The 27,639-nt window shown below is 43.0% G+C and overlaps 1 protein-coding gene across 6 annotated transcripts in view; it reads left to right on the forward strand.

Annotated features, from left to right (window-relative positions):
* Lpin2 (lipin 2) overlaps window positions 1–26,922 on the forward strand; it is a 75,611-nt gene extending 48,689 nt beyond the window's left edge. For 5 of the 6 annotated variants that reach the window (XM_036173199.1, XM_036173193.1, XM_036173198.1 and 2 more), the window contains 18 exons: window positions 800–895; window positions 4,543–4,844; window positions 8,133–8,240; window positions 9,113–9,236; window positions 10,179–10,521; window positions 11,210–11,309; window positions 14,841–15,028; window positions 16,207–16,300; window positions 16,690–16,759; window positions 17,530–17,619; window positions 18,363–18,445; window positions 19,362–19,521; window positions 20,242–20,390; window positions 20,900–20,986; window positions 21,778–21,930; window positions 22,271–22,385; window positions 23,274–23,377; window positions 23,677–26,922. In XM_036173199.1, coding sequence (XP_036029092.1) covers window positions 800–895; window positions 4,543–4,844; window positions 8,133–8,240; window positions 9,113–9,236; window positions 10,179–10,521; window positions 11,210–11,309; window positions 14,841–15,028; window positions 16,207–16,300; window positions 16,690–16,759; window positions 17,530–17,619; window positions 18,363–18,445; window positions 19,362–19,521; window positions 20,242–20,390; window positions 20,900–20,986; window positions 21,778–21,930; window positions 22,271–22,385; window positions 23,274–23,377; window positions 23,677–23,821 — 2,511 coding nt within the window. In that variant the 3' untranslated portion in view covers window positions 23,822–26,922. The remainder of the gene's footprint in view (window positions 1–799; window positions 896–4,542; window positions 4,845–8,132; window positions 8,241–9,112; window positions 9,237–10,178; window positions 10,522–11,209; window positions 11,310–14,840; window positions 15,029–16,206; window positions 16,301–16,689; window positions 16,760–17,529; window positions 17,620–18,362; window positions 18,446–19,361; window positions 19,522–20,241; window positions 20,391–20,899; window positions 20,987–21,777; window positions 21,931–22,270; window positions 22,386–23,273; window positions 23,378–23,676) is intronic. The other variant, XM_036173196.1, reaches the window with a different exon arrangement.
* Window positions 26,923–27,639: the final 717 nt, after the last annotated feature.

A 27,639-nucleotide genomic window follows, 5' to 3' on the forward strand; every position in this document is an offset into this window, starting at 1 on the left:
ATCTGAAGCAGAATTGTGGTGATATATTGTGTCCCCAATATATTATGCACCCTAATAAACTTACCTTGGGTCAGAGGACAGAACTAGATAGACAAAGAGGCCAGAAAATGGTGGCACACACACCTTTAATCCTATCACTTGGGAGGCAGAGATCCATCTGGATCTCTGTGAGTTTAAAGCCACACTGGAAACAGCCAGGTATGGTGACTCACGCCTTTAATCCCAGGAAGTGATGGCAGGAAGCAGAAAGGTATTTAAGGCGTGAGGATGAGGAACTTGAGCTGGTTAAGCTTTTAGGCTTTTGAGCAGCAATTCAGCTGAGATCCATTTGGATGAGGACACAGAGGCTTTCAGCTGAGGAATTGGAGAGGTGAGGAAGCTGTGGCTTGTTCTGCTTCTCTGATCTTCCAACATTTACCCCAATACCTGGGTCCAGGTTTGTTTTTATTAATAAGACCAGTTAAAATTCATGTTACACAGAATGCTGTGAGTTAAAGATCAGGGTAGACTATATAGCAAGACCCTGTCCTCCAAAAAGAAAAAGAAAAGAAAATTGAGAGATTAAGTAGTAAACTTTTAGAATGCTGTGAAAACATTTTCTTTCAATCCCTGGCTGCCTGTCTCTCCCAGTGCCCAAGTTTCTTTCTTTCAGGGGTGGAATCTAGGGCCAGTAATAGTGTTCCTCTAGGCTATATCTCTAGAATCTCAGTGCCAAGCTTGGCTTTGAACCACGAATTTAGGTGTAGGTTAGCCTAAATGAAAGAGTCTTTGTGCTTAATTATGTTTACTTCCTTCTTAGATTGATATAGAAATCAATGGCAGTGCAGTGGATCTTCATATGAAATTGGGTGATAATGGAGAAGCCTTCTTTGTAGAGGAGACTGAAGAAGAATATGTAAGTTCTCAAAGGTCACAGACCCTTTGCACTTAGTGTCAGACTTGTAGAACATGTCTCAAAACAGCTGGTCAGCTATTTCCATGATTGTGTGGATGATTATTATTCACTAAACAAGCTTTCATTGCATGTTGAACCAAACTTCCAAAAAAAAAAAAAAAAAAAAAAAAGGGGGGGCCCTCACACCAGCTTTCAGGGTTTGGAAAATATCATCTAGTACCAAAGGGCTTTCCTGCTTGTGTCCAGTAAAGCTTGTGGCTTGACTTGAATTTATTCGGTTCTAACCTCAAGGCATATCTCTTAGACTATGTGTGGGTATGTACATATGTGACCTTTAAATTGGAAGATATGTTTACAGGGCCAGAGAGATGGCACAGCAGGTAAAGACACATTCCATATAGGCCTGACAACCTGAATTTGGTATCTGGAGCCATATTAAGATGTGGAGAAGGAGAAAACTTCTCCACAGAGTTGTCCTGATGCCATACTGTTGCCATGCTGCATACCACACCCCCACACACTAATAATAAAGTTGTTTTTTTTAATGATTCTTTTGTTTGGTTAGGAATGTTATACCCATGACCTTAAGAGACACTGAATTATGATTTCAAGACAGTTAAATTAATTGGCCTATGTCTTCTTATATATTAGTGTACATGTGGCTTCTTCTACAAGACAGCACAATCTGTACAAGTCCCATGTCCTTGTGCACTCCCAGGTATACCTGAGTTGGAACAAGAACAAACTCTTCTTGATGTAGTCAGTATGGCTCTTTAAAAAAAAAATCTATAGAAGTATCACTGTGTCTTTTTCCATAAGAAATTACATATTACAGCAAAAATAAGCTTCAAGTTAGGATACAGAGGCTTTTGGGGTTTGAAGGTGAACGACTAATGTGATATTGTGAATTCACAAAGAAAAAATGACAACAAAAATAACCAGTAGCAAAGCAAGATTATTTTGATTTTTTTTTTTTTTTTAAATTTTTTTAGCTTGGGAAAGAGCACCAGTGTAGGCAGCTTATAAAAGAACCTTATCCATTTGTTTTCCTGGACATCTTCCTGGAAAGATGTTTTATTACCTCATTTGCATTTACATGACCTAAACAAAATTTCACCTCATCAGAGACAAAGGCAAAGAGCAGAGTAAAACATAATATATATTAGCTGGCACAAACATAAAGTATTTTTGATGTGTTTCTGAAAATCAAGTATAAACCTATCACTGATTATCGTTGCATACACCAGTGATGGGGGTTCTTAACAGTCCTTTGCCTGGTTACAGGTACTGCCAACAATTGTAAAGCCTGCTTTAGCAAAGTCAGCTTAAAGAACATCAAGCTTGCAACACTTTTTCTGGTTCATATATGACTAAATTGATCAGATTTTTCTGCACTATTGTAAATTCTAGGACAGCCAGAGCTAAGTAATACTAAGGCCGTCTTTCAAATAAACAAAAATAATACAATAAAAAAGTCCTAATTCATCCAACAAATATTAGAATTACTATTCTATGACACATACTGTGAATAAAATAATAATAATAAAGACCTGCTTTTAAAGGGGATTAAAAGCTAACACAACCCCATTAGCTCTAGTTAGTTTTCATCTTATCTCACTTTTCCACTCATCGTCAACATCCCTTTTCAGTCAGCAGTTCTGAAATAACTCCTCTTTTTAACAGGGTGTGGATTTGCCTGGTTTATCAAACCATTGTCTTATGGTGTCTTAATTATGTTTCTATTGCTATGATCAAGACCATGAATTTATTTCACTCTACTGCTTACTTCATTAAGGCAGTTGGAGCAGGAACCTGGCGGCAGAAACTAAAGCAGAGGTGATAGAGAATCACTGCTTACCAGCTTGTTCCTCCTGGCTTGCTCTCCTGTACAACCCAGGACCACCTGCCTACCACGGGCCAGGCCCTCCCACATGAATCACTAATCAAGAAAATGCCCCCACAGACTGTGCTGATATATTGCTTGTACACTTAATAAATTTGCCTGAAGATCAGAGGACAGAACAAGCCACTAGATTAAACATAGATGCCAGGCAGTGGCATCACACACCTTTAATCCTAGCACTCAGGAGGCAGAGATCTGTCTGGATTTCTGTTAGTTCAAGGCCATGCTAGGCTACAGGAGATTGATCCAGTCTAAAAGAGAAACAGAGCCAGGCAGTGGTGGCACACACCTTTAATCCCAGCACTAGGAAGGTTGAGACAGGAAGTGATGGCTGGGCAGAGAAAAGAAAATAAGGCGGGAGGAGACAGGAACTGGCTCTTTCAGGCTGAGGAGGTGGTGAGGTAAGAGGTGGTGACTGTGGCTTGCTCTGCTTCTCTGATCTCTCAGTTTTCACCCTGATACCTGGCTCCAGGTTTTTATTATAAGACCATTTAGGATTCGTGCACCAACAGACTTGTCTAAAGGGCAGTCTGATGGAGTCAGTTCCTCAGCTGAGATTCCCTTTTCCCAGATACTTCAGGTTTGTGCCAAGCTGACAAAAACCAACCAGCAAAGTAGATACCTGGGTGTTTTTTGCTTCACCTCAAATACTTCTGTAATAAAGCAAGAAGACACTACCGAAAACCACAACAGCTTTGAAGACAAGTACAAGACAACTTGATATGTAACAAAACCACTAAAAGAAATCTCTAGAAATCAGGGCACATCAGCCTCCCCTGGGTGACTTAGAGGCATTCAGACAGTGTAGTGACAGCTATATGTATGTTAGTGATGAGCCTGGTAAACAAAACTTCCAGCTTTGGAATGTTTACCAAATCCAAATGTTAAAATTTTAGTGGGTACTGATTATGGAAACTCACATGTTTTCTGAACCATTGTGTAAAAATTTGACCATTTTAAATTATGAAGTTAATTTATGCATGTCTGTCTACCTCTCCTTTCTCCTGATTGAAACAAATAGTCAAGAAGTCCACTAGATTTGATTTATTCAGTATTAAGTTGGAAAGTTTAATTATTCTAAATATTGGACTGCCTCTCCTTCCTTTGAGTTCCTGAAAGGATATTTGGGATGAAATTCACTGATCTCATTCATTGCAAGGTGTTGCTGTGTCATAACCACTTTCCTCACCCTCTGTTCATTTGGCCACGTGGCTGTAAATCCTGCCTGTCCTGGCTTCACTCACCTGCCCTGCTGCCCTGTCAGATGTAGCCTTGGCCTCTGCTTCACCATGTTCTTACCATTGTGTCAGTCCCTGTAATACTTAGCATTCGGCTGCCACTTTGATAGCTCTTTGCACAGAATGTCATCAACTCAGATTTTTGTATTGTTGTTTTTGGTTTTTTGAGACAAGGTTTCTCTGTGCAGCCCTGGCTATCCTGGAACTCAGCTCTGTAGACCAGGCTGGCCTCGAACTCATAGAGGCCTACCTCTGCCTCCTGAGTGCTGGGATTAAAGGCGTGCGCTACCTGACTGATCGGCTCAGAATTTAATTGCAGCTGACAAAGTAGTTCTTGCAAATGTACTCAGTTACATACTGAAATGAACTAACACTTACTTGAGTCTAGCAAGGTGACTATGGGGACTAAGTTTTCCTACCCTGTGAAAAGTTGTATACTTGAGAAATTAATTATTGTTTTGATAGCTGTCCAGTCTGTGTGGTTAACTCTTCCTTTGTTCTTTAAGGAAAAACTACCTGCTTATCTTGCCACCTCACCCATTCCTACTGAAGACCAGTTCTTTAGAGATATTGACACCCCTTTGGTGAAATCAAGTGGAGATGAAAGACCATCTCAGAGCTCCGATACTCCTCACACCTTGGAAACAGAGACAGTTTTCACTCCAAGCTCTGTGAAGAAGAAGAAACGGAGGAGAAAGAAGTGCAAGCAAGACAGCAGAAAGGAGGAGCAGGCAGCTTCTCCTGCTGTGGAGGACCTGTGCGATGTGGGCGTGAGCTCTGATGACGAGAAAGGAACCCAGACAACAAGGTGAGGTTCCCAGAATGCACAGGGGCTTCTGCAGGCACCTTGCCTGCCCTGTGTGCCCAGTAGAGCTCAAGGGAGCTAGTAGCTGCTGTTCCTCTTGAGGCTGTGCAGTGAGTCTGATCCCTGCACCCAGCTGTTTATTGGAATCCAGTGGAAGAAGCAGCACACTACCCCTCACTGCTAGATCCTTGGGTTGCTGCTAGATGTTCTTTGTAACAGTCTGGAGGTGTGCCTCTGCACTGAGTAAGTTTGGAAAACAAATGTTGGCTCTTACTGAGTGGTTTACTTGGAGTGGCAGATTCAAGTGGGAACATTATATTCCAGTTGTGTAGCTTTCCAGCCCTAGGATCTTTCCCATCCGGCTTCCTCTCCGCCTTCCCTGCCCCTTCTTCCCTCCCCATCTCCTTCCCCTCACTCTCCCTTCCCTTCCCCTTCCTCCTCCCTCCACTCTCCTGTCTTCTCTACCTTCTTCTCCCCTTCCTTCATTGCCTGCTGTAGTTGGAGTTTTTCTGCCTGGCCCAGTCAGGACAAATCTCTCTTACCCGCCAGTCCCACAGTCGCTCAGACCCAACCAAGAAAGCACACAGAAACTTACATTGTTTACAAACTGTATGGCTGTGGCAGGCTTCTTGTTATCTACTTTTTCTATCTTAAATTAACCCATTTCTGTTAGTCTATACTTTGCCACATGGCTTGTGGCTTACCAGTGTCTTTACATGTTGCTTCTCCTGGTGGCAGCTGGCGGTGTCCCTCCCCAGCCTTCTACTTCCCAGAATTCTCTTCTCTCTTGTCCCACCTATACTTCCTGCCTGGCCACTGGCCAATCAGAACTTTATTTACACAGAGCGATATCCACAGCAGCCTGCCCCCTCCCTCCCTTCTTCCCCTCCTTCTCCTTCCCTTTCCTTCTCTCCCTGCCCCATTCTCTTCCTTTTCCCCCTTCCTTCCTTCCATAGGGTCTCACTGTAGAGCACAGATTGGTGGCCAGGGAAATTGAATTCTTGTCTCCTCAGTCACGTGCCTGCAGCTTGGTGTGGCTAGATGTAAGGACCTAGCCAATGTCTTTGTTTATAGTCTGGACTGCAGTCAGCATGATGCCAGAGACATGAATATCTTTTGGAATACTGTCTCCAAAGTCCCTGTGGGGCAGCCCATTCAGCCAAACAGGCTGAATATAGAGTCAGCTGTTTCATTGTTTTCTCTTGATGCAGTTAAGGGACATAAAACACAAGATATATGAGGTAGCTCTGGTAGATGGCATAATGTGTATTAAACAGTATACTTTTTTCTTTTGACATGTATAAATGCATTAAAAAGCAATGACTAAGTATAGCAAATATATTAACCAATGATATCATTGTTATCACTATGCAGTCTTTCATAATATACATAATTGTGCTATTCTTTTAATTGACAATTCACTACAAGTCTTTGAGGGAAAAAGCTTTTCAAATTGGATGATATTCTAGTACAATTTTGAGTACATATATATAAAACACAACTTTTCCAAGCATACCCCAAATACTTAGCATCATTTTTATGCCACTATTGGAAATATTTTAGTATATTATAATTTACTAAAGCAATCTTCCTTATGAAGTTGAATGTGGGAGCTGAGTTCAGGGAGCCTCAGACTTGCCCCCAAGAGCCCTCCAGCCATGGCTGGGAGGCTATATTCATCATACCCCATCAATAGGTAGCTTCTAGAGACTCCCTGGGGTTTCTGTGGTGAGGGTAAGTATTCAAAGGACATGAGTCCTACAGTGCCCCCGCATTGTTCCCCTTCTTTCTCACACAGCAGCAAAGCCACATTTTGCTTGGAGTCCTGAGGTGTATCTTTTGTGGGAGGTGTCTTCTGTCCAGAGGCAAATATAGATCATTGGCGATACCGACATCCACTCAGTAATACTGCACTAAGGTTTCTGGTACCCATATGATCTTTGGACATGGTACTTAGCAGTTTCTTTTATTTGTTACTTCCAGTTAGTTTAAAATGCATTAAATGCCTATAATTTGGTCTGAGTTTAACTTCCTGTTGATTTCTCCCACTTTTAAAAGAATTGGAGTACAATCTACAGGCATTTATATTAACAGATTTATTTTATTTTGAGGCAGGGCTTCACTATGCCCTCTCTGGTCTAGAATGCACTATAAAGACTGTTGTTACCTCGAATTCCTAGAGCTCTGCCTCTCAAGTGCTGGGATTAGAGGTGTATGCCACCATGCCTGGCTTGATTTTCCCTTTTTAAAAAAAAAAATTTTACTTAGTTTATGTGAATGGGTGTTTTGCCAGTGTGTATGTCTCTGCACAACATACATGCCTGGTACCCATAGAGTTCGGAGGAGGTCATCAGAAGAATCCCTGAAACTGTAATTACACATGGTTGTGAGCTGTCCTTCTTAGGTATGATTTTCTCCTCTTGAATGGGCTTTTATGACAGGGTAGTCCGCTAGAGGAAAGAAGATTCCATTGAGGAAAACCTTAAACTAATAGGAAGATCTCAAAAGATACATAATTGATATATCTTACGTGATTTATATCTGTATGGGAAGGCTGTGTCAAAGAAGTAAAGTAGTTAGTACTAAAGAATAAAAGGCAGTTTTCTTTCTCTGCTCTTAGCCCAACAAATTCAGTGGTGTGATTCCCATTTACATTTAACACACAATTGGAGCTTGGGTGTTCTGTAAGAAGCTCTTAAACCTGCAGTAATGTGCTTTATGCTTTTCAGAGTTTTCAGTGATTTCCACATGCTATCCATATAAACCTCATATTGACTGAAAAATAAACAGGACATGTGATAAATTCTTTAAAGATAAAAATTGAAATCGTAGCTTTTTTTAAAATTTGGACAAATTATTATACTAAAAACTTCTGGATCTTTTATATCTGCAAAATTACAATGGAATTTTATCACCTTAAATTTGGAAGAACTGAATGCATGTCATCCAGTGAGTAGTACTGTGTTAAGGTTGCAGACAACCATATTCTTAACATCAACTTAGTAGGGAGGGGATTGATTGGGCCCAACATTCATGAATGCCAGGCAAGTACTTCACCACGGAGCCACATCCCCAGCCTGTCAGAAAATTGTAATCACATTTCTTTTCTATCCTTCCTTATATGGCGAGTGGCATTGGTGAATACCTTCTTGTTCATATTAGTCTTTTTCAAAAGATACTACTAATCATGTAGCTTTCTGTTGATTAAGAGACTTGTTGGTACCCATTTTAAAGCTGACTTTAAATTATTTCTACCTTTCTGGGTTTTGCTCTGTTTTTCCCCTTTCGTAGAGGATCTTCAAATGCTTCCTTAAAGGAAGAAGACTATAAGGACCCTCCACTCTTCCATTCCGGGGATCACTACCCCTTATCTGATGGAGATTGGTCCCCATTAGAAACGTGAGTATCTTTAAAATTTCTGTTTTCCTAAGGGAAGGAGGAGGTGCATATGAGAAGCTTTTATGTTCTTTGATAGTAATACCACTTTCCATTTATGTAATAGTAGAGTGATCATCAGGTAAAATTTAACATGAATATGAACTGTTTTCAACAGCTGTTTTGTTCCTAAATTTAATCTTATTCTGATGGTGTTTGCTGGTTGTAAATCTGAATAATCGCCATAGAATTTGCTCTACCTACTGTTAAATTTTAGTTCTTTGGTGTCAGATAATGTAGTGAAAGAACATGTGGTTATACTGTTTCTTTTCTGTGATCAAACCTTCAGATCCTCAATGATTTTTTAAAAATTTATGTATTTTATGTGTAAAGATGTTTTGTCTGCATATATGGCTATGCACCATATGCATGCCTGGTGCCTACAGAAGCCAGAAGAGGAAGTTGGATCCCCTAGGATGTTAGAATTACAGGTGATTACAGTTAGCAGATGATTGTGAGCTGCCATGGAATTCCTGGGTCCTCCAGTTCTTTACTACTGAGCCATTTCTCCAGTCCCTTATTAACTATTATTAATCCTACCTCCCTGTGTGTTTTATGTCTTACAAAATTGCCTGTGTCATTGGTTTCCTGTGAGAAAGAAGCAGACAAATAATACATACTGTGAAGGGTCTACAGGAGACCTGGAAAGTCCTTAGTAATCACTAACTGGCATTTTTATTTCATTAAAGAACTCAAGTAGAGTGAGTAATTGATGTTTCCCTCAATGGAGTGTTTGCACTTGTAGTTGCCATATTCAAACTTAATTGATTTTTCTCGGTGCACTGCAGCTCACCAGGACTGAAGCCTTGTTTTTCTTTGTCTTCCTGTTTTTACAGCACTTACTCCCAGGCAATGTGTCCTAAGAGTGACTCCGAGCTGGAGGTGAAGCCAGCTGAGAGCCTGCTCAGATCTGAGTCTCACATGGAGTGGACTTGGGGCGGGTTCCCAGAGTCTACCAAGGTACTGGGGCTTACTGGAAAGACTAGGATGTGTCTGCTTAAACACCACCAAAGTCTTTTCCTCTAGCAAATGAAGGAAGCAATTTCTTATTGAACTCACAGAATATAATGATAGCATTGCCCTATTGTGGTTAAAAATGTAAATAAAAATTAATGGGGTTGGGGATTTAGCTCAGTGGTAGAGCACTTGCCTAGCAAGCGCAAGGCCTTGGGTTCGATCCTCAGCTCCACAAAAGAAAAAAAAATTTTTTTCATAACACATCCTCTGTACCTTTACTTATAATTGAATACAATATCTTTTGTGTTTCTACCTAACAAATGATGTTGATTATTAATTAATATAGAAAAATTTAAAGATACCTAAAACAAACTAGAGTTTTCGCACTGAAATTTTAAATAAATCACTAAAGTTAGGGTAGGATATAGCTCAGTTGGTAAAAATTTGCCTACTGTGCTCTAGACATTGGGTCCCATCCCCAACATGGGTGTGAGGAAGTTTATAAAAATTTTCAGCTGCTCATAATGAACGAATAATGTACTGAAAGATCCATTTCTTGAAAGAAAACAATTTAGCTCCTGTGTTGAATTCAATTTTGTAAGAACAGAAACTTGTTTATGACTGACGGTTTTAAGTTGCTGTAAGGAGCACTGGGGTCATGTATGTATAAGGTGTTTCCCTCAAGGTGAGCATTTTCTGCTTTAGATTCTGAAAATGGTCTGTACCATTTTCTCCAGGGTTTGACTTTTTGTGATAACAGTTATGAATGAAACTTTTATAAACATCATGGCATTGAACAAATTACAGTTATTTTACCAGTTGTGGCCTGGTTCACACAAAATAAAGCTAGTGAGTGTGTTACCATATAAATAAAACTAACACAGCAGATTCAGAAATAGGTCATGAATTCTGTGAAGTAAAATTTGAAACAGTTCATTTTTGCAGGTCAGCAGAAGAGAGAGACTTGACTGCCGTCCGAGGACAGCCGCAATCACACCGTCCGAAAGCACTCATTTTAGGGTGATTCCCAGTGAAGATAGCCTCATGAGGGAAGCTGAGAAGGATGCTACTGTTGAAGACACTAGCTGTACCATAGTGAGACCCAAACCCAGAGCCCCGTGTCAGCAACTGAGTGATGCAGCTTCTACTCAGCTTCCTGACCTGCCTCTTGAGGCTCCTCAGATCTCATCTATGTTAGATGCAGACCATGTTCCCAGCCCACCCTCAGCAGAGGCTCCCTCGGAACCCAAACCAGCTGCTAAAGTAGATTCTCCAACAAAGAAGAAAGGTAACTGTGTGCTTGACATCACACGTCGTCAGTGTAGATGGTGTGCGATTTCAGTGTTTCACATACGTTTTTACACAATGCAGATCAATCAGCCTGGCCTCTTGGTGCAGTCAGGAGATATAGGAAACATGAAATGATGCTGTTCCAGTATAGGATGACACACATTTAGATTTCAGTAGATAGATGGGAGTGTGCCCTAAAATAATGATAAATGTATAAGTAAGTCGCTTATCATTATCAAGTATTATATCCTGTAAGTAATTAGATATACTATACTAACATAGGACTAGCAGTGCCATGGGTATATTTACTCCACCATTATTACAAACATGTTACCCTACGATGCTCCTGGGTGGTGGAAATTTGCAGGTGCTTTATGATTCTCTTGGGACCACCATTGTGGTGCAGTGCACAGCTGTGTCATCTTGCCATCTCTTGACTCACAAACAGCAAGTTCCAGACATTTTGACATTTCACCCTTCAGACCCCAGGATATGCCACCTGAGTATGTTCTCTGTAGCACTACAGTGCTATTGACAGACACGGACGAAGAAGAAACAGGACACAAGCAAGGACACGGGCAAGGCTTCAGGCAGATAGCGGCCCATCCTGTTTAACCCTCATGTTATTGCAGAGTTTAAACAGAGAACACGTTCTAATCGCCGGTGTGTTTTTCTTTTAAAAACAGGTGTTCACAAAAGAAGTCAGCACCAGGGACCTGATGACATTTACCTTGATGACTTAAAGGCTCTTGAGCCTGAAGTGGCAGCTCTCTATTTCCCTAAAAGGTAGTGTATGTTTGTGCATTGAGGTGTGGACAGCTTGAGAAACTCCAGCTATTTCATCTGAGCAAGAGGAACAGAGTGGTGGTCTTTTAGCTAAATCTGCTTATTGCTTCAGGTTTGGGGAAGCTCATAGTGTGTGTTGTTTTGACTGTAGTGACTTGTAAGTAATATATTGTTTGTGAAATATTTAGTACAATAAGGAGAGAGACCCACGTAAGAGATTTGACTGTGCACGTGTGTGTGTGTGTGTGTGTGTGTGTGTGTGTGTGTGTGTGTGTTGTGCTGGTGCTATAGGGCACACTGGCGGGCAGAGGACAGCAGAGTCAGTTCTCTCTTTCTACCATGCAGGTTCCAGGGACCAACCTCAGGTTGTCAAACTCTCCCAGCAAGCACTTTTAGCTGCTTGGCCTTCTTATAGCCCTAGTTTGGTGCTCTTTATAGTCATTAATAACAAACTGAATATGCCTGAGGAAATTTGTTTTATTTGTGTATTTTAAAATACCACATTTCAATTTACAAATGTTTTACAAAGAATTTCTTTACTCCTTTGAAGAATGTGAATCCACTTCTGAACTTGAGTCTTACAAGGCCCCATCCAGGGAACCCTGTGTCCCCATATTGCCCATGTCCCTACCATGTCACACCATTCTTTCCATCCCTCATTATTTTAAAGTAACTTGACCATGAACCTCAAACACAATATATGTTGACTGTCTGCCCTGGTTCGTTTTAACCTAAGAGGGGTTACTATTTAATATGCTGATTATAAAACATAATTTATTTTCTCAGAAAACTTGGCCTGACTCTACTGTGCCCTATACACAGTTACATTCTTTTATATGAATTATTGGGAAAACATACTTCATTTTTACTTGGAATGGAAAAATGAGAATGATATACTTAATATTTTTTAACAGATATTTTTAGGAGATTCTTAAATTTTTGTCTCTAACTCTATACACTAGATTATCTTAAAATACCCGCATCCTTTATTTGAAGTAATAGGTTTTTAAAGTTGAAAAAAATTGTAATTGGTCCATTTTTTTAAGAGTAGGAAAAATTAAAATGTAATCTCTTAGAATTATGATTTTCTCTCATATTTTCCAGTTCTTTTACTTTACTTTTATACTAGATTTAAAAAATATCCCTATTAAGAAATAGGGAACATGGCCAGGCATACTGACACACACCTTTAATCTCAACACTCAGGAGGCAGAAGCAAGTGGATCTCTGTGAGTTAGAGGACAGCCTGGTCTATATAACGAATTTCAGGACAGCCAGGTGGAGCTACATAATAGAAAAACCCATTCTCATAAAACAAAACAGAAAAAAAGCAAAGGAAAGAAAATAGTCACTGATTCAATGGAACCTTCCATACTTGGTTATAGTTCTGCTGGTGAAGGTTACTGTCTGTTCATTAGCCACGCTTAGCATAAGGAAGGGCTGCAAACAGGGACACGTCATAGACTATTTTATTACAAGAAAGTATTCTTTGTCATGATTGTCACTCTTGTACTAAATAGTCGGATTTTGTGCAGCAGTGTTTACACATGTCCCGTCACTCCTGTGGGTTTGCGGCATGCTGAGTCAGAAGGCACCCCTCGTGTTGACATGCCCTTACTGGGTGAATGGTGCCAGCTGCTGTAACTGATAAAGCTCAGCGTTGTACTGTTGGGAGCGCGCTCCAGCATTAGTGTTGCTGGGAGGCCCACATCCAGGCATTCCCCTATCTAGGGCTTCACATAGGAACAGACAGGGTTAGGAGAGAGGGCCTCAGTGGGGAGTGTAGACCTTTGTCTCCCACATCCACAGCTTAGTTGGGCGGCTTACAGAGACTCCTCGTGTGCCTGGTAAAGACAACACAGGAGTTGCAGAACACACAGCCGACTTCTGGTTTTATCCAAGTATGGTGTTGCCTCTCTGCCCCTCACTGCCATATCTCAGTGGGCGTGGCTGTTGAGCCATTCCTAATGAGGAGACAGTCTCTCTGTCAGTTTCATCTCAGTTTGCTATTGAGAGAAAATTTCCCCAAACACAAACTAACTTCCTGCTAAGAACATGTCTACATGTCTACCCTCTGTGGCCACCTGCTCCTCTTCTAGAGTCTTTTCCAGAAGGTCATGCTAACTTCACCAGATGGGTCGTGTTTTGTTTTGTTCAATAAGACTTTTAAAGTCCTGGCTCTTGGGTTGGGCCCAGTGCCTGCCTCTCCACACATGAGGATCCGGGTTCAGTCCCCAGCACTAACAAAAGGAGGGGAAGCTAGCTTCTAGGGAAAAATCTGAACATCTCAAATATTATACTAAATACTCACCAAAGTTAAAAGTAGTTAACATTTGTGACTAAGGAATATAGTGTGCCATTTCCTGTTTCATGTTTATGAAATTCCATTCCAAAAGGTCCAGTGTGCTGGCCTTCTGGCACCAAGCTTTCTGTGCCTTATCTCGAAAAGTAAGAATAGTAAGGTCCAGACCTCACTGCTATAAAGACAGTCTGCATTGATCTAGATAGCCTCCTGAGTACTGTTTTCTTGAGTATTTCTGCTTTTTAAATTAGGTTAGTTTTAGATGGTGTTAAGATGAATTTAGAAAAAGCCTTGGGTTTTGTTTTAAGAACACAGTCTTGAGGGCTGGAGAGATGGCTCAGAGGTTAAGAGCACTGACTGCTCTTCCAGAGGTCCTGAGTTCAATTCCCAGCAACCACATGGTGGCTCACAACCATCTGTAATGAGATCTGGCACCCTCTTCTGTATACATAATAAAATTAATTAATTAATTAATTTAAAAAAAAGAACACAGCCTTGGACTTAACAATTTTCCACAGGCTGCATATATTACCGTGACTTTTTTCTTGGAATGCAGTCATCAAAGCATTCCCAAATGTCAGATTTTTCTTAACTCTCTGTTATTTCATCTTAACAGTTGAAGTAAGTGCTTTTCACTTTACTTCTTTAATTACATCAGGAAGTTCCCCAGGTAAACAGCTGGCACCATTGTGAGTGGCTTTGTGAAGTGCTTCCTACAGTTGGTTCTTAGTGTCCAGATTCTTACTAATATCTTTTTTGGTGTGGTTTTAAACACTACTTTAACAGGCGATGGAGTGGGGTCACTGGGAAGATGGCTTGGTGGCTAAGAGCACTGAACTGTGAGAAGCCTAAGAGCCCAGATGCAGACCCCAGGTCCCCACATAGAAAGGGCATGGTGCTTCATGTGCCTCTAACCCCAGCAGTGGGTGCCGGAGACAGGTAGACCCCAGGAGCAGGTAAGTCTGAGAGTGATGGAGGAGGACACCTGACTAACCCTCCTCGTGTGTGTGTGTGTGTGTGTGTGTGTGTGTGTGTGTGTGTGTGTGTGAGAGAGAGAGAGAGAGAGAGACAGACAGACAGACCCCACACTTACATACATACGTCATGCACTCATACACCCCAAAAGTTATGTTTGATTTTCCAGCTGTTCCTCATAGGGTTCTAGAGGACCATGTACTAAGTCAAAAATAGAATAAATCCTTAGTTCTCCTTCCTTCCCTCTGCTGCAGTGACACCGATCCAGGCTCCCGACAGTGGCCCGAGTCGGACACGTTCTCTGGCTCTCAGTCCCCACAGTCTGTGGGAAGTGCAGCTGCAGACAGTGGTACTGAGTGCCTCTCAGACTCTGCCATGGACTTGCCTGACGTCACTCTCTCCCTCTGTGGAGGCCTCAGTGAGAATGGAGAGATTTCTAAAGGTATGCTGGACAGCCGTGCCTGTCTTCACCTCAGAAGGGTAGTCGGGTCATCTCTTGATTTCACATCTGTCTTTGTGCCCAAACCTCTGTTCAATAAATTACTGGCATGAGGGGAAGAAATTAGTGAAATCTGTTTTAAACATGGTATGATGTCTAGTTCTTGACGGGCCTTGTGTGAGTATTGGTACCTTTCCATAAGGCCTTGTCCTTAGAGTTTCACAGTGCCTTTGTGTCGGGTAGTTTCAGGAGGACTTCTACCTTAAAGATTCTAATTTCAGGTTCAGAAGTGGATAACTTACAGGCTGTGCTATCTGCAGAGCAGCACGGTGGGATCATGTCATTGATCGTGTTTGTATGTAAAGCTGCTGAAATATCTGAGGGGGCTTGGGGGGCACCCAGCTGCCTTCCTGGCAGACCCCAGGACTCAGTGAGGGAGGACTCTGAAGCTATGGGACAGTGGCTGTCCACTGAGTAGACAGTCTGTTTTTCTAGCAAAAAGTGGGATTACCTTCTGTCTCAGGCTTGAGAGATGTCTGTCCCATGTTCTTCCAGCCTTTGCTCCCCCATCTCCTGTGTTAAATAAACATGCTAGGCAAGCAGTGTACCATTAGCGAATTCTGCTCCCCTTCTGTCATAGTTTAAATAACACTGGACCAAGACGCCTGGGTTGACCGGGTAGTCCAGGCAGAGCTGGTCCTGCCTGGCAACTTTAGATTCACTTTCAATTAAGGCTTTTGTTGGTTTGGCCACTGGCCTGTAATGGCTTTTCCTAAAAGGCAGGATTTCCTTTCCATGACTAACACAGTGGTCACATTAGCACTGTCCTTTGTCAGCTCCCCTTCTAAACTAAAGATGTGAAAAAAGAGACTGGGGAAAGAGAGCCCAGAGCTGCCCCAGAAATGGCAGCGGGGTGCAAGGAGGCTAGAAAGGTGGTGGGTTGTTTGTTTGTTTGTTTGTTTTTTCTTTTATTTTGGTTTAGCGTTTAGGTTGTTTGTTTGAGTCCTAAAAACATTAAAGTGTATTTATATGTGTAATTTATCTTTTGATAAATATGGAAAACAGTTTCTTGTAAAAGCCTTTTTTAAAGCGCACAAGTCTTTTAGTGTAGAGTACGGTAACCATCTCCTACAGGGATCTGTGCACTCTCTCGCCAAGCTGATGGTCGCTCTACTTTGCAGAAAAGTTCATGGAGCATATCATCACGTACCATGAGTTTGCAGAAAACCCTGGCCTTATCGACAACCCGAACCTTGTAATACGGATATATAACCGGTAAATACTGTTGCCTCGATCATTGCTAAGTACTCTACAGTTTTTAACTGTCATTGTTTTCCTTGCTGTAAAATTTGTCATCACATAAGTGAGCCAACCATCAGTGATTTGCAAATGAGACTGAATCTCCAGCTTATTTTTACCTGAGTCATAGCGATGCTCTTACTCTGTTTTATGGATTTTACTGCTTCTCAGCTCGTACAAGTTTGGCTCAAAGCAAATCTTCAAAGTTTAGTTGCTCGCCTACTTATTGGAAAGAATGAACAATTTGATAGTTTTTCTACTTTTCCTCTAGTCCCCCAACCCTCTCTCTGCCTCAGCCCTTCCCCAAACCTGCTTTGCTTCTGACTCTCTGTGTAATGGGTTTGCACAATTTTCGTTTCTCATAGTTACTACAACTGGGCTTTGGCTGCTCCCATGATCCTTAGCTTGCAAGTATTTCAGAAGAGTTTGCCTAAGGTGAGTGACCTGCATTTGAAGCCTCCTTCAAAGTGTCTGCGACATAGAGCAGTCCAGCAGTTTATATTCTGTGTTACTGGATTCTGTTCAAGGTTTCGAGTCTAGTATTTTGTATCAGAGGTCCAAACTGTATTCTCCCACTAAATCCTAGGCAGTTACGTGGCCTGCCACTTTCCCTCACTTTTTATTAAGTGTTGATTTAGACCAGTTTCAGAGATAGAGACTAAGAGTGCTCAGTGATAGAGCACTTTGAGTGTGTGAAGGTCTGAGTTCAGTTGCCAGTAGCACAAAAGGAATGGGAGTGATAGGTTTTACTAAATCATCAGTTAAAAATGGAATCAAGGCATAAAATATCTTCTTCTCAATATGAGAAGAAGCAACAAGAAGTGGGTGATACAGACACTAGAGAGGTGTCTGGATCAGATTGTGGCTGAAATGCCTGTTATGTAGAACTTTCTGCCCACCCACAAGATATCATTTGCCCTCGGTCTTTGTATCATAAAAGCCACAGGTTCCAAAGATAAGAGGTAAAAGCTGTCTGTCTGCTTGCAGAACCTTGAGGCCGTCCACTGGGCCTCACACCACAAAACTGCCCTGAAGCAAAGGAGTGCATTGCCTTTCTTTCTGGGCTCCTGAAAGCATAGATGGGTTTGAGCGATGTGTAGAGCATCACTCATTCTGTAAGAAGGCAGTGTCTGAGGACGGTGGTGAGGAATCCGTAATTTGTAACCACCAGATCTCCTCTGTTAACCCACACTGACTGTTTGCAGGCCACAGTCGAGTCCTGGGTTAAAGACAAGATGCCAAAGAAATCTGGTCGGTGGTGGTTTTGGCGTAAGAGAGAAAGCATGACCAAACAGGTAATGGCTCCAATTTGATCTACAGCAACTCTTTTTCTGCCACTCGTACAAACAGGGTGGGCGCTGTTGGCAGGGGTAGCAGCCAGCTGGTCTGAGGAGTCGCTGCATGCAGGTGCTACACAAGCGCATTCTACAGATGTTCGAACTGCTGTTTATAGGGAGCTTGGACATGGTAGACAGAGCTGGGTGAAGCTGTATGGTTAGTGAGAGTGGAGCTGGAGCTAACCTTGAAATGACTCAAGAACTGTGCTCTTTCCACTTCTATAACCTCTCAGGTGGGAACAAGAGGTTACAGTTCTGCACACATCCACACACAAACATGCAGAATATCCCTTTAGCAAAGTAGCAGGAGAGCAGGTTTGTCCGGAGACCCACACTAAATGAGCCTTCTAAAGAAGAGAATTCTGGGAGTTCCACCTATTGTTTTTCAGATAGCAGAGGGTGATGGTCCAGCCTTTACCAAGTACATATCTGTACCAGTGTGGTCTCTGACTGCTTTCCCCCTTCTGCAGGTGACACAGGAGAAGGCACCAGTAGTCACTTCTGTGGTGGAGTCCAGTTGTCTCTACCATTGGGCCAGTTATATTTTGTGGACATATATATATGATTTCTGCCCTTCAGCTTCAAGTAGAGAATGTCCCTCAAGTTTCCAGTTTTGGGTTGAAGTTTTTGTTTCCTAGCAAGAACGACAGCTGAAGTCTGGAGAAAACATTGTGCACTGACATGATCATCTTTCTTTCCAGCTGCCAGAGACCAAAGAGGGAAAATCGGAGGTCCCACCAACAAATGACCTGCCTTCCAGTGCTGAGGAGCCAACCAGTGCCAGGTGGGTCCCTGGCCATTCTCCTAGCTCACAGCACTTTGGCAGTCTGCTTGGGTGTTACATCAAAGATGATCTTGGCAATTTCGCTGAATTTTTAGCCAGAAACACCTTTTTCCTATAGAGAGACATGACGTGACATGAAGTGGCTTGTCAGTGCCACTTGGTAGATAAGAACTGCCTTTCCCATTTACAGACGTCAGTACACATCACTGCTTCTAACTGCTGTGCCCAGCTCAGAGCCAGGCTACTAGGAAAGGCAGAACTCTGGGAAGGGATCCTGAAATAATTGGGACACCTGTTGTGCTGGTACCCCTTCTCCCCTGCTTTTAAGGTGGCAGAAGGGACATGGAAATCTTCTGAAGGGTGGGTGTGGGTACACTGTCTGCTCCTTTGGGCATTGGAGTTGGCTCAGCCTGAGGAGAGTTGAGCATGTTGTGTGTGCTTACATTCCCAACCCCGTACCCTCATCTCACTCCCACGTGTCCTAGTCTAGGAATTTATCTTCTTGCTCTTCTTACTTTCTCTTAGAAGTATAAAGTGAACTTTCTAACTTCAGAAATATTTCCTGCTATGTCCAGTGAATACTCATTTTGCCAGTGATGTTTTAAAAGATACAGAAGTAACTTCATGCCACTTACAGGGAGGCAGATAGTGGCCTTTTAAATTTGTGATACTAGTAGTTAAGGCATAAGTAAATGGATATGGATAAGTGTTGGAAAAATAACTCTTGCTGTCCTAGAAAGGGTTGAAGGTTTGTTGGTTTTGGAGACCAGGTCTTCCTATATAGCCAACGCTTGAGCAGATCCTTCTGCCTCAGCCTTCTGGAGATTGGGATTATGGACATGTGACACTTATTTATTTTCCTGTCCTAAATTATAAAAGCTTTCATCTATCAAATGCCCTGCCTCTTTGTGACTAGTTTGCTGTTGGATAGGCCTGCAGAGAATGATACTTCTAGTGACGAGGGGTCCCAGGAGTTGGAGGAAACAATCAAAGTTGATACCATCTCCATTGAGACATTGAGTCACTGTAGCACAGCTTCATATAAGAAGTCTCTCCGACTCTCCTCAGACCAGATAGTAAGTATTGTGCAGTAGAGTTTACTTATATAATTCTGCTCTAGGAGAACAATGCCCCCAATCCCTGGTGAGCAATTAGGACCACTCAAGGAGCTTGTGACCTGGCTTCCTGCCCACATAGAACTGTTGCCTCAGTTTCTGGAAATGAACCAAGGAATGGGTATTTTTTTGTTGGTTTGGTTTTGGTTTTTCGAGATAGGGTTTCTCTGTGTAGTTTTGTGCCTTCCCTGGAACTCACTCTGTAGCCCAGGTGGGCCTCGAACTCACAGAGTGCTGGGATTAGAGGCATGTGCCACCACCGCCCGGTGTGGAATGGGTATTTTTAGCAGGTGTCTTTAGTGACTCTTACTCCTCACTCAGCACAGGACCACATACTGCCTCTTGGGATTCATAATAGTAGAGCAATGACATTTTAAATGCAATTTCCTGCATCTCACTTGGACACAGTTTTACTATGAAATGGCTTCACTGGATTGAGCATGAGACTGTGGCCAGAACAGTGATTAGTGAGTTCAGGTATGGTGGTTGATAAGGAGGGGATTAGGAAATCCTTAGAACTGAAAAACAGTACTCAAGCAGTGTGGCTTCCTCAGCCATTATAACCATGCTACATGCTAACACCAAGGAGACCACATTGCCCTGAGTTCTGTTGTAAAGCTTTAAACTCTATTCCAAAGAATGTATTTTCAGCTTTCTGTAATGTTGTACTTTTTATAAAAGGCAAAATTGAAGCTCCATGACGGCCCCAATGACGTGGTGTTCAGTATTACAACCCAGTATCAGGGCACCTGTCGCTGTGCGGGTACCATCTACTTATGGAACTGGAATGACAAAGTCATCATCTCTGACATCGATGGGACAATAACCAAGTGAGCTTGGCATACTGTGGGCAGCAGAAAGCATGTGGGTTGGAGAAGCAGTCAGTCCTCACCAATAAGTGTCTTTTAAACCATATGCCCTAAGATATCCTGAAAACAGCCCAAATGGAGTTGTTTTTATGGGTGAGGAGGAGGTCTGTGGAACCATACAAGTGAATTCTCAAAAATAACTTGGAAAGATTTGGCTATTCAGTCCCCAAATTCTAATGTTCAAACAAGACACACTGTTAAGATTTTAAGAAGGAGAGAAAAAAGGTGTGCTAGGAGATTATCCCTGAAAGTAAATCCGGTGCTTTCCTATAACTCCCTTTTAGAAGCACCTCAGGGTGTTGTATCACTGCAGGACTGCCTTGCAGTCGCACAGAATCAGGGTGAAACCAGCTTGGGAGAGTGTCCCCAGCTTGTACCCCCACCTAGTGCTTATTGGCGGCAAATATGGAAAATGCTCAGTTTTATATGTTGGTTTCTGGTATCTGTTTCTGTTTCTACCCTCTTACCAGGTCTGATGCATTGGGACAGATTCTCCCACAACTGGGTAAAGACTGGACTCATCAGGGCATAGCGAAGCTCTACCATTCTATCAATGAGTAAGTACTCATCCCTGTGTCCTCTTCCCAGTTGTGCTTTGACCAAGAGCTAGAGGAAAATAGTATAAGTCTGTGTACATGGTGTTGATGGCCTAGATGTTTTTTGGTTTTGTTCTCAAAAGCGTGTGTGCTTGGTATCCTATTAGTGGTTTTACCTGTCATAATTCAGCTAAGTTCTGGGAACCACTGACTTTGCCAGCTCCTCAGAACTATAACTATTTGTAGCTAAGATTTATCAGGAGAGCTGACTTTCATATCTGGTTTATTTACTGGATAAACAGTTGCTCAAGAGAAGCCATGCCATCCTTTTTAGGATCCTAGCATGTCCACCGTGCCACTGATCTGGAGATATATAGTGCCATCTTCAACTTGAGTTGAGAATACCATCATATGAAAATCAGAATATGTCAGCTCCTCAAGTGTGATTATGCCCCCTGTCCTGTGGAATGGTTTGTGACCTACAGACTGAATAAGGCCCCATAGATGGTTCATTTACAGCAAACACCTTACAGATAGTCCCGGTCTGTCTGCTCTGGGTCTTTTTCTGAACTGGGTGCAGCATGCACTATGTCAGGGCTTTGCAGTTTAATAGAATCCGTGTCTGCATATACTTCTGTTTTTCCCATGGTTTCTAACCGTAACTGGTTTCTTTCTAAGGTCAGTAATTCCATTTTCAAAGTAAATGAGAGGACCTTAATTTGAATCTGTTAAAAGGAAAAAAAAAAATTCTTTCCTTGATCCAAAACCCATGGCTAACCAGGTTGTTTGTATATGTGTGTGTGTTGTTTTAGGAACGGTTACAAGTTTCTATACTGTTCTGCACGTGCCATTGGCATGGCTGACATGACTCGTGGCTATCTGCACTGGGTCAATGACAAGGGCACGATCCTGCCCCGAGGCCCTCTGATGCTGTCCCCCAGCAGTTTGTTCTCTGCCTTCCACAGGTAGCTCCAGTGGCTGTGCTGGGTTCCTTGGGGAGAAGTGGGGACTAGAACTAGAGCCCAGGGCCCAGTGGAGTGTGGGAACAGACAGAACTCTTGACAGGCTCTCCAGGCTCTGGAGTGTCTGTGTTTCTTCATTTGCTGCTCTCTGAAGTGCTCAGAGATGATGAAGAAGTGTGACTTCCCACAGGCGTTATCACCCAGATGTTCTGTCACGAGACTGACAGGGCAAAGAGGAAGGATGCTGACCGTGCCCAGGGTGAAGAAAGGAGGGTGGCATGGGGGGAACATGCTCTAGTAAAATGACCGTTTTGAATGTGGTGCTGTATGTCTTTTTCTTTAGGGAAGTGATAGAAAAGAAACCAGAGAAGTTCAAAATTGAGTGTCTGAATGATATTAAGAACCTGTTTGCCCCATCCAAGCAGCCTTTCTATGCTGCCTTCGGAAACCGTCCTAACGTAAGTGTCTTTGGGGGTGTGGATTCTGTGTGAGCAGAATTCAAGCAGAGCTGCATTTAGGGCCCAGCCATGTCACAGTTCTCGAGCCACATCTATAAGTTCATTTTGTGTGTATAAGTGCTTTGTCTACATGTATATATATTGAACCACATGTGTGCCTGATGCCTGTGGAAGTCAGAAGAAGGGATCAGATCTCCTGGACTTTAGAGTTACAGGTGATTTTGAGCACTATACGGATGCTGGAAATCAACCCAGGTCCCTCTGCAAGAACAGCAAGTGCTCTTAACCATGAGTACCTCTCCAGTCCCTTTTTAAATTTTTTGTTGAAACAAGAGCCCAGTATATTACCCAGGCTGGCCTTGAACTCATTCTGTAGCTTAGGTAGCCTTTGAACTTGAAATCTTGCCTCAGCCACTTGAGTAGTGAGGATTACAGGTTTTCAGTAGAGGCCAGGCTTATTCAAATTTTCCTAGAAGTTGGAGAAGTCCTGTACTTAGCTTTTGGCCCCAGGAGTATATACAGAAGGATATCGTTCTTTGCGCCCCCCCCCCCCCGAACGTTGAATTTATTTTCTCAGTCGTTTCTGCCCACATTCTAACTAGTCTTGAGCTGTGTCCTTGAATCCACACCAGAACCATGGTGCAAGTACGCCCTCTTCATTAACAGTCTCACTCTGCCTTTTGTACTGCATCCTACTGGGGGAGGGGACCCTCCATATTTGGGTGTACTAAAAGATGTTACTTCAGGATTCTCAGAGGACCCTGCTTGGCTCCTTTGCCCATTTTCTGACTCCTGTGCACTTCTGGGTTTTGTCTAAAGACTTCAGTCTTCAGCCAGTGCAGTGGTTCTGGCTAGAAGGAACCAGCTAAGTTTTTGTTTCTTCTGCAGGATGTCTATGCTTACACACAAGTCGGAGTTCCAGACTGTAGAATATTCACCGTGAATCCAAAAGGTGAATTAATACAAGAAAGGACCAAAGGAAACAAGTCATCGTAAGTGCATTCAGGTTGCAGCCAGGGTACAGCTGAGGACAAATAAGAACTGAGACAGGGCCCAGCCGAGAAGAGCAGAGCTGTACCTCTGTGAGTGTTTTCCTTGTGGATAGTGGCTTAAGGAATCTCTGGTTATTTTATGTGTGGAAGACATTCTGGACCCTGGGATAGGGCTGAGCTCTGAGTAAATGCTGAGCAGCCCTCTTACTTTTATCTGAAAAGCTAGCTTCACAGCCCATGGTCTTGTGCTAGACATAAATTGTGAAGTAACACTTGTGTCTCTTCCCAATCCTTCCCAGGTATCACAGGCTGAGTGAGCTTGTGGAGCACGTGTTCCCACTCCTCAGTAAGGAACAAAATTCTGCCTTTCCCTGCCCAGAGTTCAGCTCCTTCTGCTTCTGGCGAGACCCAATCCCTGATGTGGACCTGGATGACCTAGCTTGAACAGGGCCTGTATGGCAAGGTGAGGTCACTGTCGCTCACCTCCAAGCAGGGAAGGTAACTGGCCCTCTGACAGATGAAGATCCAGGGGCTGGCAGTCAGGAACCTGCTTTCCAGAACCAGGGACAGGGTCCCCGAAGCTGGCACTGCCACCCTCATTCACCTTCCCAGGCCACCACTCAGCACCTGGACAGAGGAATAAGGGACTCAGCCTGAGGTACAAGCCTGTGCTCCGTTCCATGGGGTCCTTCACATGCTTCCTGTGGAGGTGTGTGTTGTGCACCACTCACTTGCATAACTTAAAGTGGAAGAAGTCAGAAACTGAAAAAGAATGGACCAGCACATGACTGCACACAGTAAAGAGTTAAAATTTCCACTGTTCAGTTGAGATCGTTTCTCTCTAACCAGGGCTTTCTCCAGAGGTCCAGTTAGTGTTGTTATCTACATGTATGTGTCCTCCTTGGGACACTCCACTCTTGATCACTGAACTAGGACAGCTGGTTCGTGTGTCAGCACCACAAGCCCCCCTAGACCAGTGTGGGCTTGTGGGAAGAACACCCTGCATCATCATCTTCTCACCTGTGCCTGCTGCACAGTGAGAAAGAAGCTGTTTAAGTTACTGTTTGAACCTAGCCAGAAGAGCAAATGCATATTCTATGTCTGGAGTAATCGTGAAAAATTGGTTTAAAACACAGAAAAGGCAGCAGCTTCACCTTACAAGTGTAGAAGGGCAGTTGCACAGGGTCCTGGGGGTTGTCACTTTTTCTCTGACAGTGTCACCTGCTGAAGTGGCCCTTTGTGAGTCGGTATTTCAGGACATGGTTTCTGAAATTCTGGGCTTCAGAGTTGCCAGGGGAAAAGCCTTTGGCTGGTGGCATTGACCAGTCATTTTGATTTCAACCATGTAATGAGTCCCTGGAGGCATGGGAGATAGGAGTCATGGAGTGCCTGTTGAGAGCCAGCATCTCAGCAGTGGCCCAGCCCATTGTTTCCACTCATCTGTCAGCTCTGACTCACAGTTGATGCTGCAGATGCGGCCTCATGGGAATGTGGGGGTACCCTTACATTTCCTTGGCAGCATCATGCACTGGCCTTGTTAAGTGCTCTTGTCATTTGACAAGATGGCACCAGGGAGAGTTGTGTCCTGGAATCTCCAGAGCCTATGATCACTGGGTGTGGACAGTCGGCTGCAGTGCATACACCAAGAGATGTGCTGGCAGAAGGCACCCAGAGACCTTCAGTGGTTCTTGGTCACAGCCCTCCACTGTGGAAGATGCTTCTGAGCAGAGAGAGGGCTGCAGATAAAGATGGTTCCACTTCCAACTCTGCATGCCCTATAGTTGGATGGATGGCCTTGTCAGTGTTTTAGATTGTTTCACCTAAAATAATACTCACCTAGAGTTGGTTTAGAAAAGGGGTGGTTATTTTCCAGATTGGAGAGTTGAGTGTCCCTGCCTCATTTCAGTATTGCAGTTGAATGCAGAGACAATGGTAAAATTCTTTAATAAAAGAAGAAAGAAAAAAAAAAAAAAACCTCTTTGAACATAGTTCTCAGTGGCAAAACCACTTGGAGGCACATGCTCCCAGAGAAGGGGCAATACAGGCTTCCACAGTGCTGACCTTCCCCATAAGTAGTTGACGTCTCCTTCATGAGTTATTTGTGTTAGGCAGTAGGGAAACTTGGTTGTTTGTGTGATTATTCCCAGTTAGTGAAGTAAGATTCTGCTGAAGCAGCCACATGGCCACTGGATGCTGTCAAGCTAATCGGCACCTCCTGGGACTTAGCGCACTTTTAAGGAATAATGAGAGTTGTGTGCGCTTACCCTGAGCTTAGTAGAATCTCTGGTACAGAAAACCTTATCATGTTTTAGTTTGTCCTTTATGGAGTTTTGCCTAGGTAGTCTGTTTGCTTTTCTTTGGACACATGGGCCTTTTCAGAGGGCCCAGCTTAGGATCTGGGGCTCCTGGCCTGTGCTGACCCTTCTGCCCCCGTGTCCATTAGCCCTGCACTTGTCGCTACAGATTGATCAGTGGGTATTTAGGCTAATGAATGTAACTCTTTTTCCTTATTTAAAGGAGTCTTCTTGCTGAAAGTAGATGATTACTATTACTGTAGTGTTACAAAGTATTAGGTTTGTGCTGAAAATCCATTGCCATTTGTTACAAATGACATTTGTTCTTTCTGTGAAAGAGAGATGCCTTCAAGTGTGTTTGCACACAAACCCTTAGATGGCTTGTTGCAGTTTCTCCCTTGCCGTCAGGGACAGGTGATATTGAAGGGACACTGCTGGTGTACTGGCCTCGAGTTGCTCTGTAGGCTGTTGCATAGTGAAGTGCCCTCGGTCCTCCAGTTCATGCTGACTTTAGTGTTTGCTTTGATGTTGCGTGTTGAAGCTTGCACTGCTATAGAATTGATGGCTGCTCTGCATCAGGCTGTGGGATGCACATGTGGACTTGGAGCAGGCACATTTAGCCATGTGATCAGGACTGCATTTCCTATGGTCTAACCTGTCTGCATAGTTCCAGTTGGGAAAAGAAATGTCCTGTTGTGATGACCCCAAACTAAAGCTGCTAAAAATCATAGAAGGGACAAGGACCAGAGCTGAGCAGCAGGGAAGCTTCTGTCCTTTGAAGCCCCTTTGCCCGTGGGATGGGTTCAGCTTTCTTAGTGCTCCTGAAGCACGGTGTCCATGAGAGAGAGAAACGGTTAAGATGACAAGAACACCTTCTCTTTTTGCAAATTGGTTGTTGCAGGGAGATGAATTTACACCTTTACTGTATAGCTCTGAGAGACCACATTTCCGAGCTTGAGAGCATGCTGGGGGTTATTTAAAACTGGGTGAAGTAAGTGCTCTTTCAGGTGAAAACTTTTTGTTTTGATTTGAAGGCAGAGGAAAGATTGCTCTTTTAATACTTGTGTTCAGCTGATGACGTATTTGATTATTAGATGGCATTGTCACTAAGCAGTTTAAGTTGTCTAATTGTAAACACCAGTGCAGTACCTCAGTTACGGGAAAGATGTCTTCAGGTGAATGGCTCATATTTTGGTGCAGTGTTTGATGTTCACAACAAAATGTTACAATAATAAACTAACATAAACTGAGTGCATTGGGCTCTTTCCTTTACAGAGCACTTAACTGTCTTATCTGTATTGGTGCCAGAGATTGATAATTATAATTATCAGTTATATATGAATAGCGTTTTTGTCTTTGCTGACATATTTGTCTAAAGGAAGGAACTTCTTCCTGTTGCTCTCTTGTAAACCCTGATTCCAGAAGTAAAGGTCCATCCACAAGAACTAATGCCTCTACCTTGTAGGTTCTGCCAAGAAGTTATTGATTGATACATCATTTCTCCTGTAGTCTGGCTGCCACACCAGCCTTTCAGAGTCTCCTAGGAGTCCTACTCAGCCTTGAATACCCTACCTTTATTAAGCCCTTTTTGAGGTATGTGGCAGGTAACAGTCCTGATGTTTCCATCAGAGAGCAGAGTGGACATGATCTTTGATCACAACTCCACATCACATAGGTGACCCCTCAGATCACCGGGCAGTGGATACTACACCTGTTGGATCACAGTTCCTTTAATGAAAATTTTGTGTTTGATGCTGCTCTTTTATGACGAGAGGCTGGGGTGAGAGAAACCCCAGGTCTTTTGCTGGTATACTTTGTCCTAGAAAGGAAGAGTCTGATTATAAAAGAAATGGGGTTTTCCTCAGGACAGTTGAAGGCATCCATTCATGAGCTCAGAGGACCAGTTTGCCCTCCCTTCTGTGCGGTGGAAAACCCTGTCGTCTGCGTGTCTGCGTGTACCCTCCTTCC

Source organism: Onychomys torridus, chromosome 23, assembly GCF_903995425.1.
Source record: "Onychomys torridus chromosome 23, mOncTor1.1, whole genome shotgun sequence".
Classification (NCBI taxonomy): Eukaryota; Metazoa; Chordata; class Mammalia; order Rodentia; family Cricetidae; genus Onychomys; species Onychomys torridus.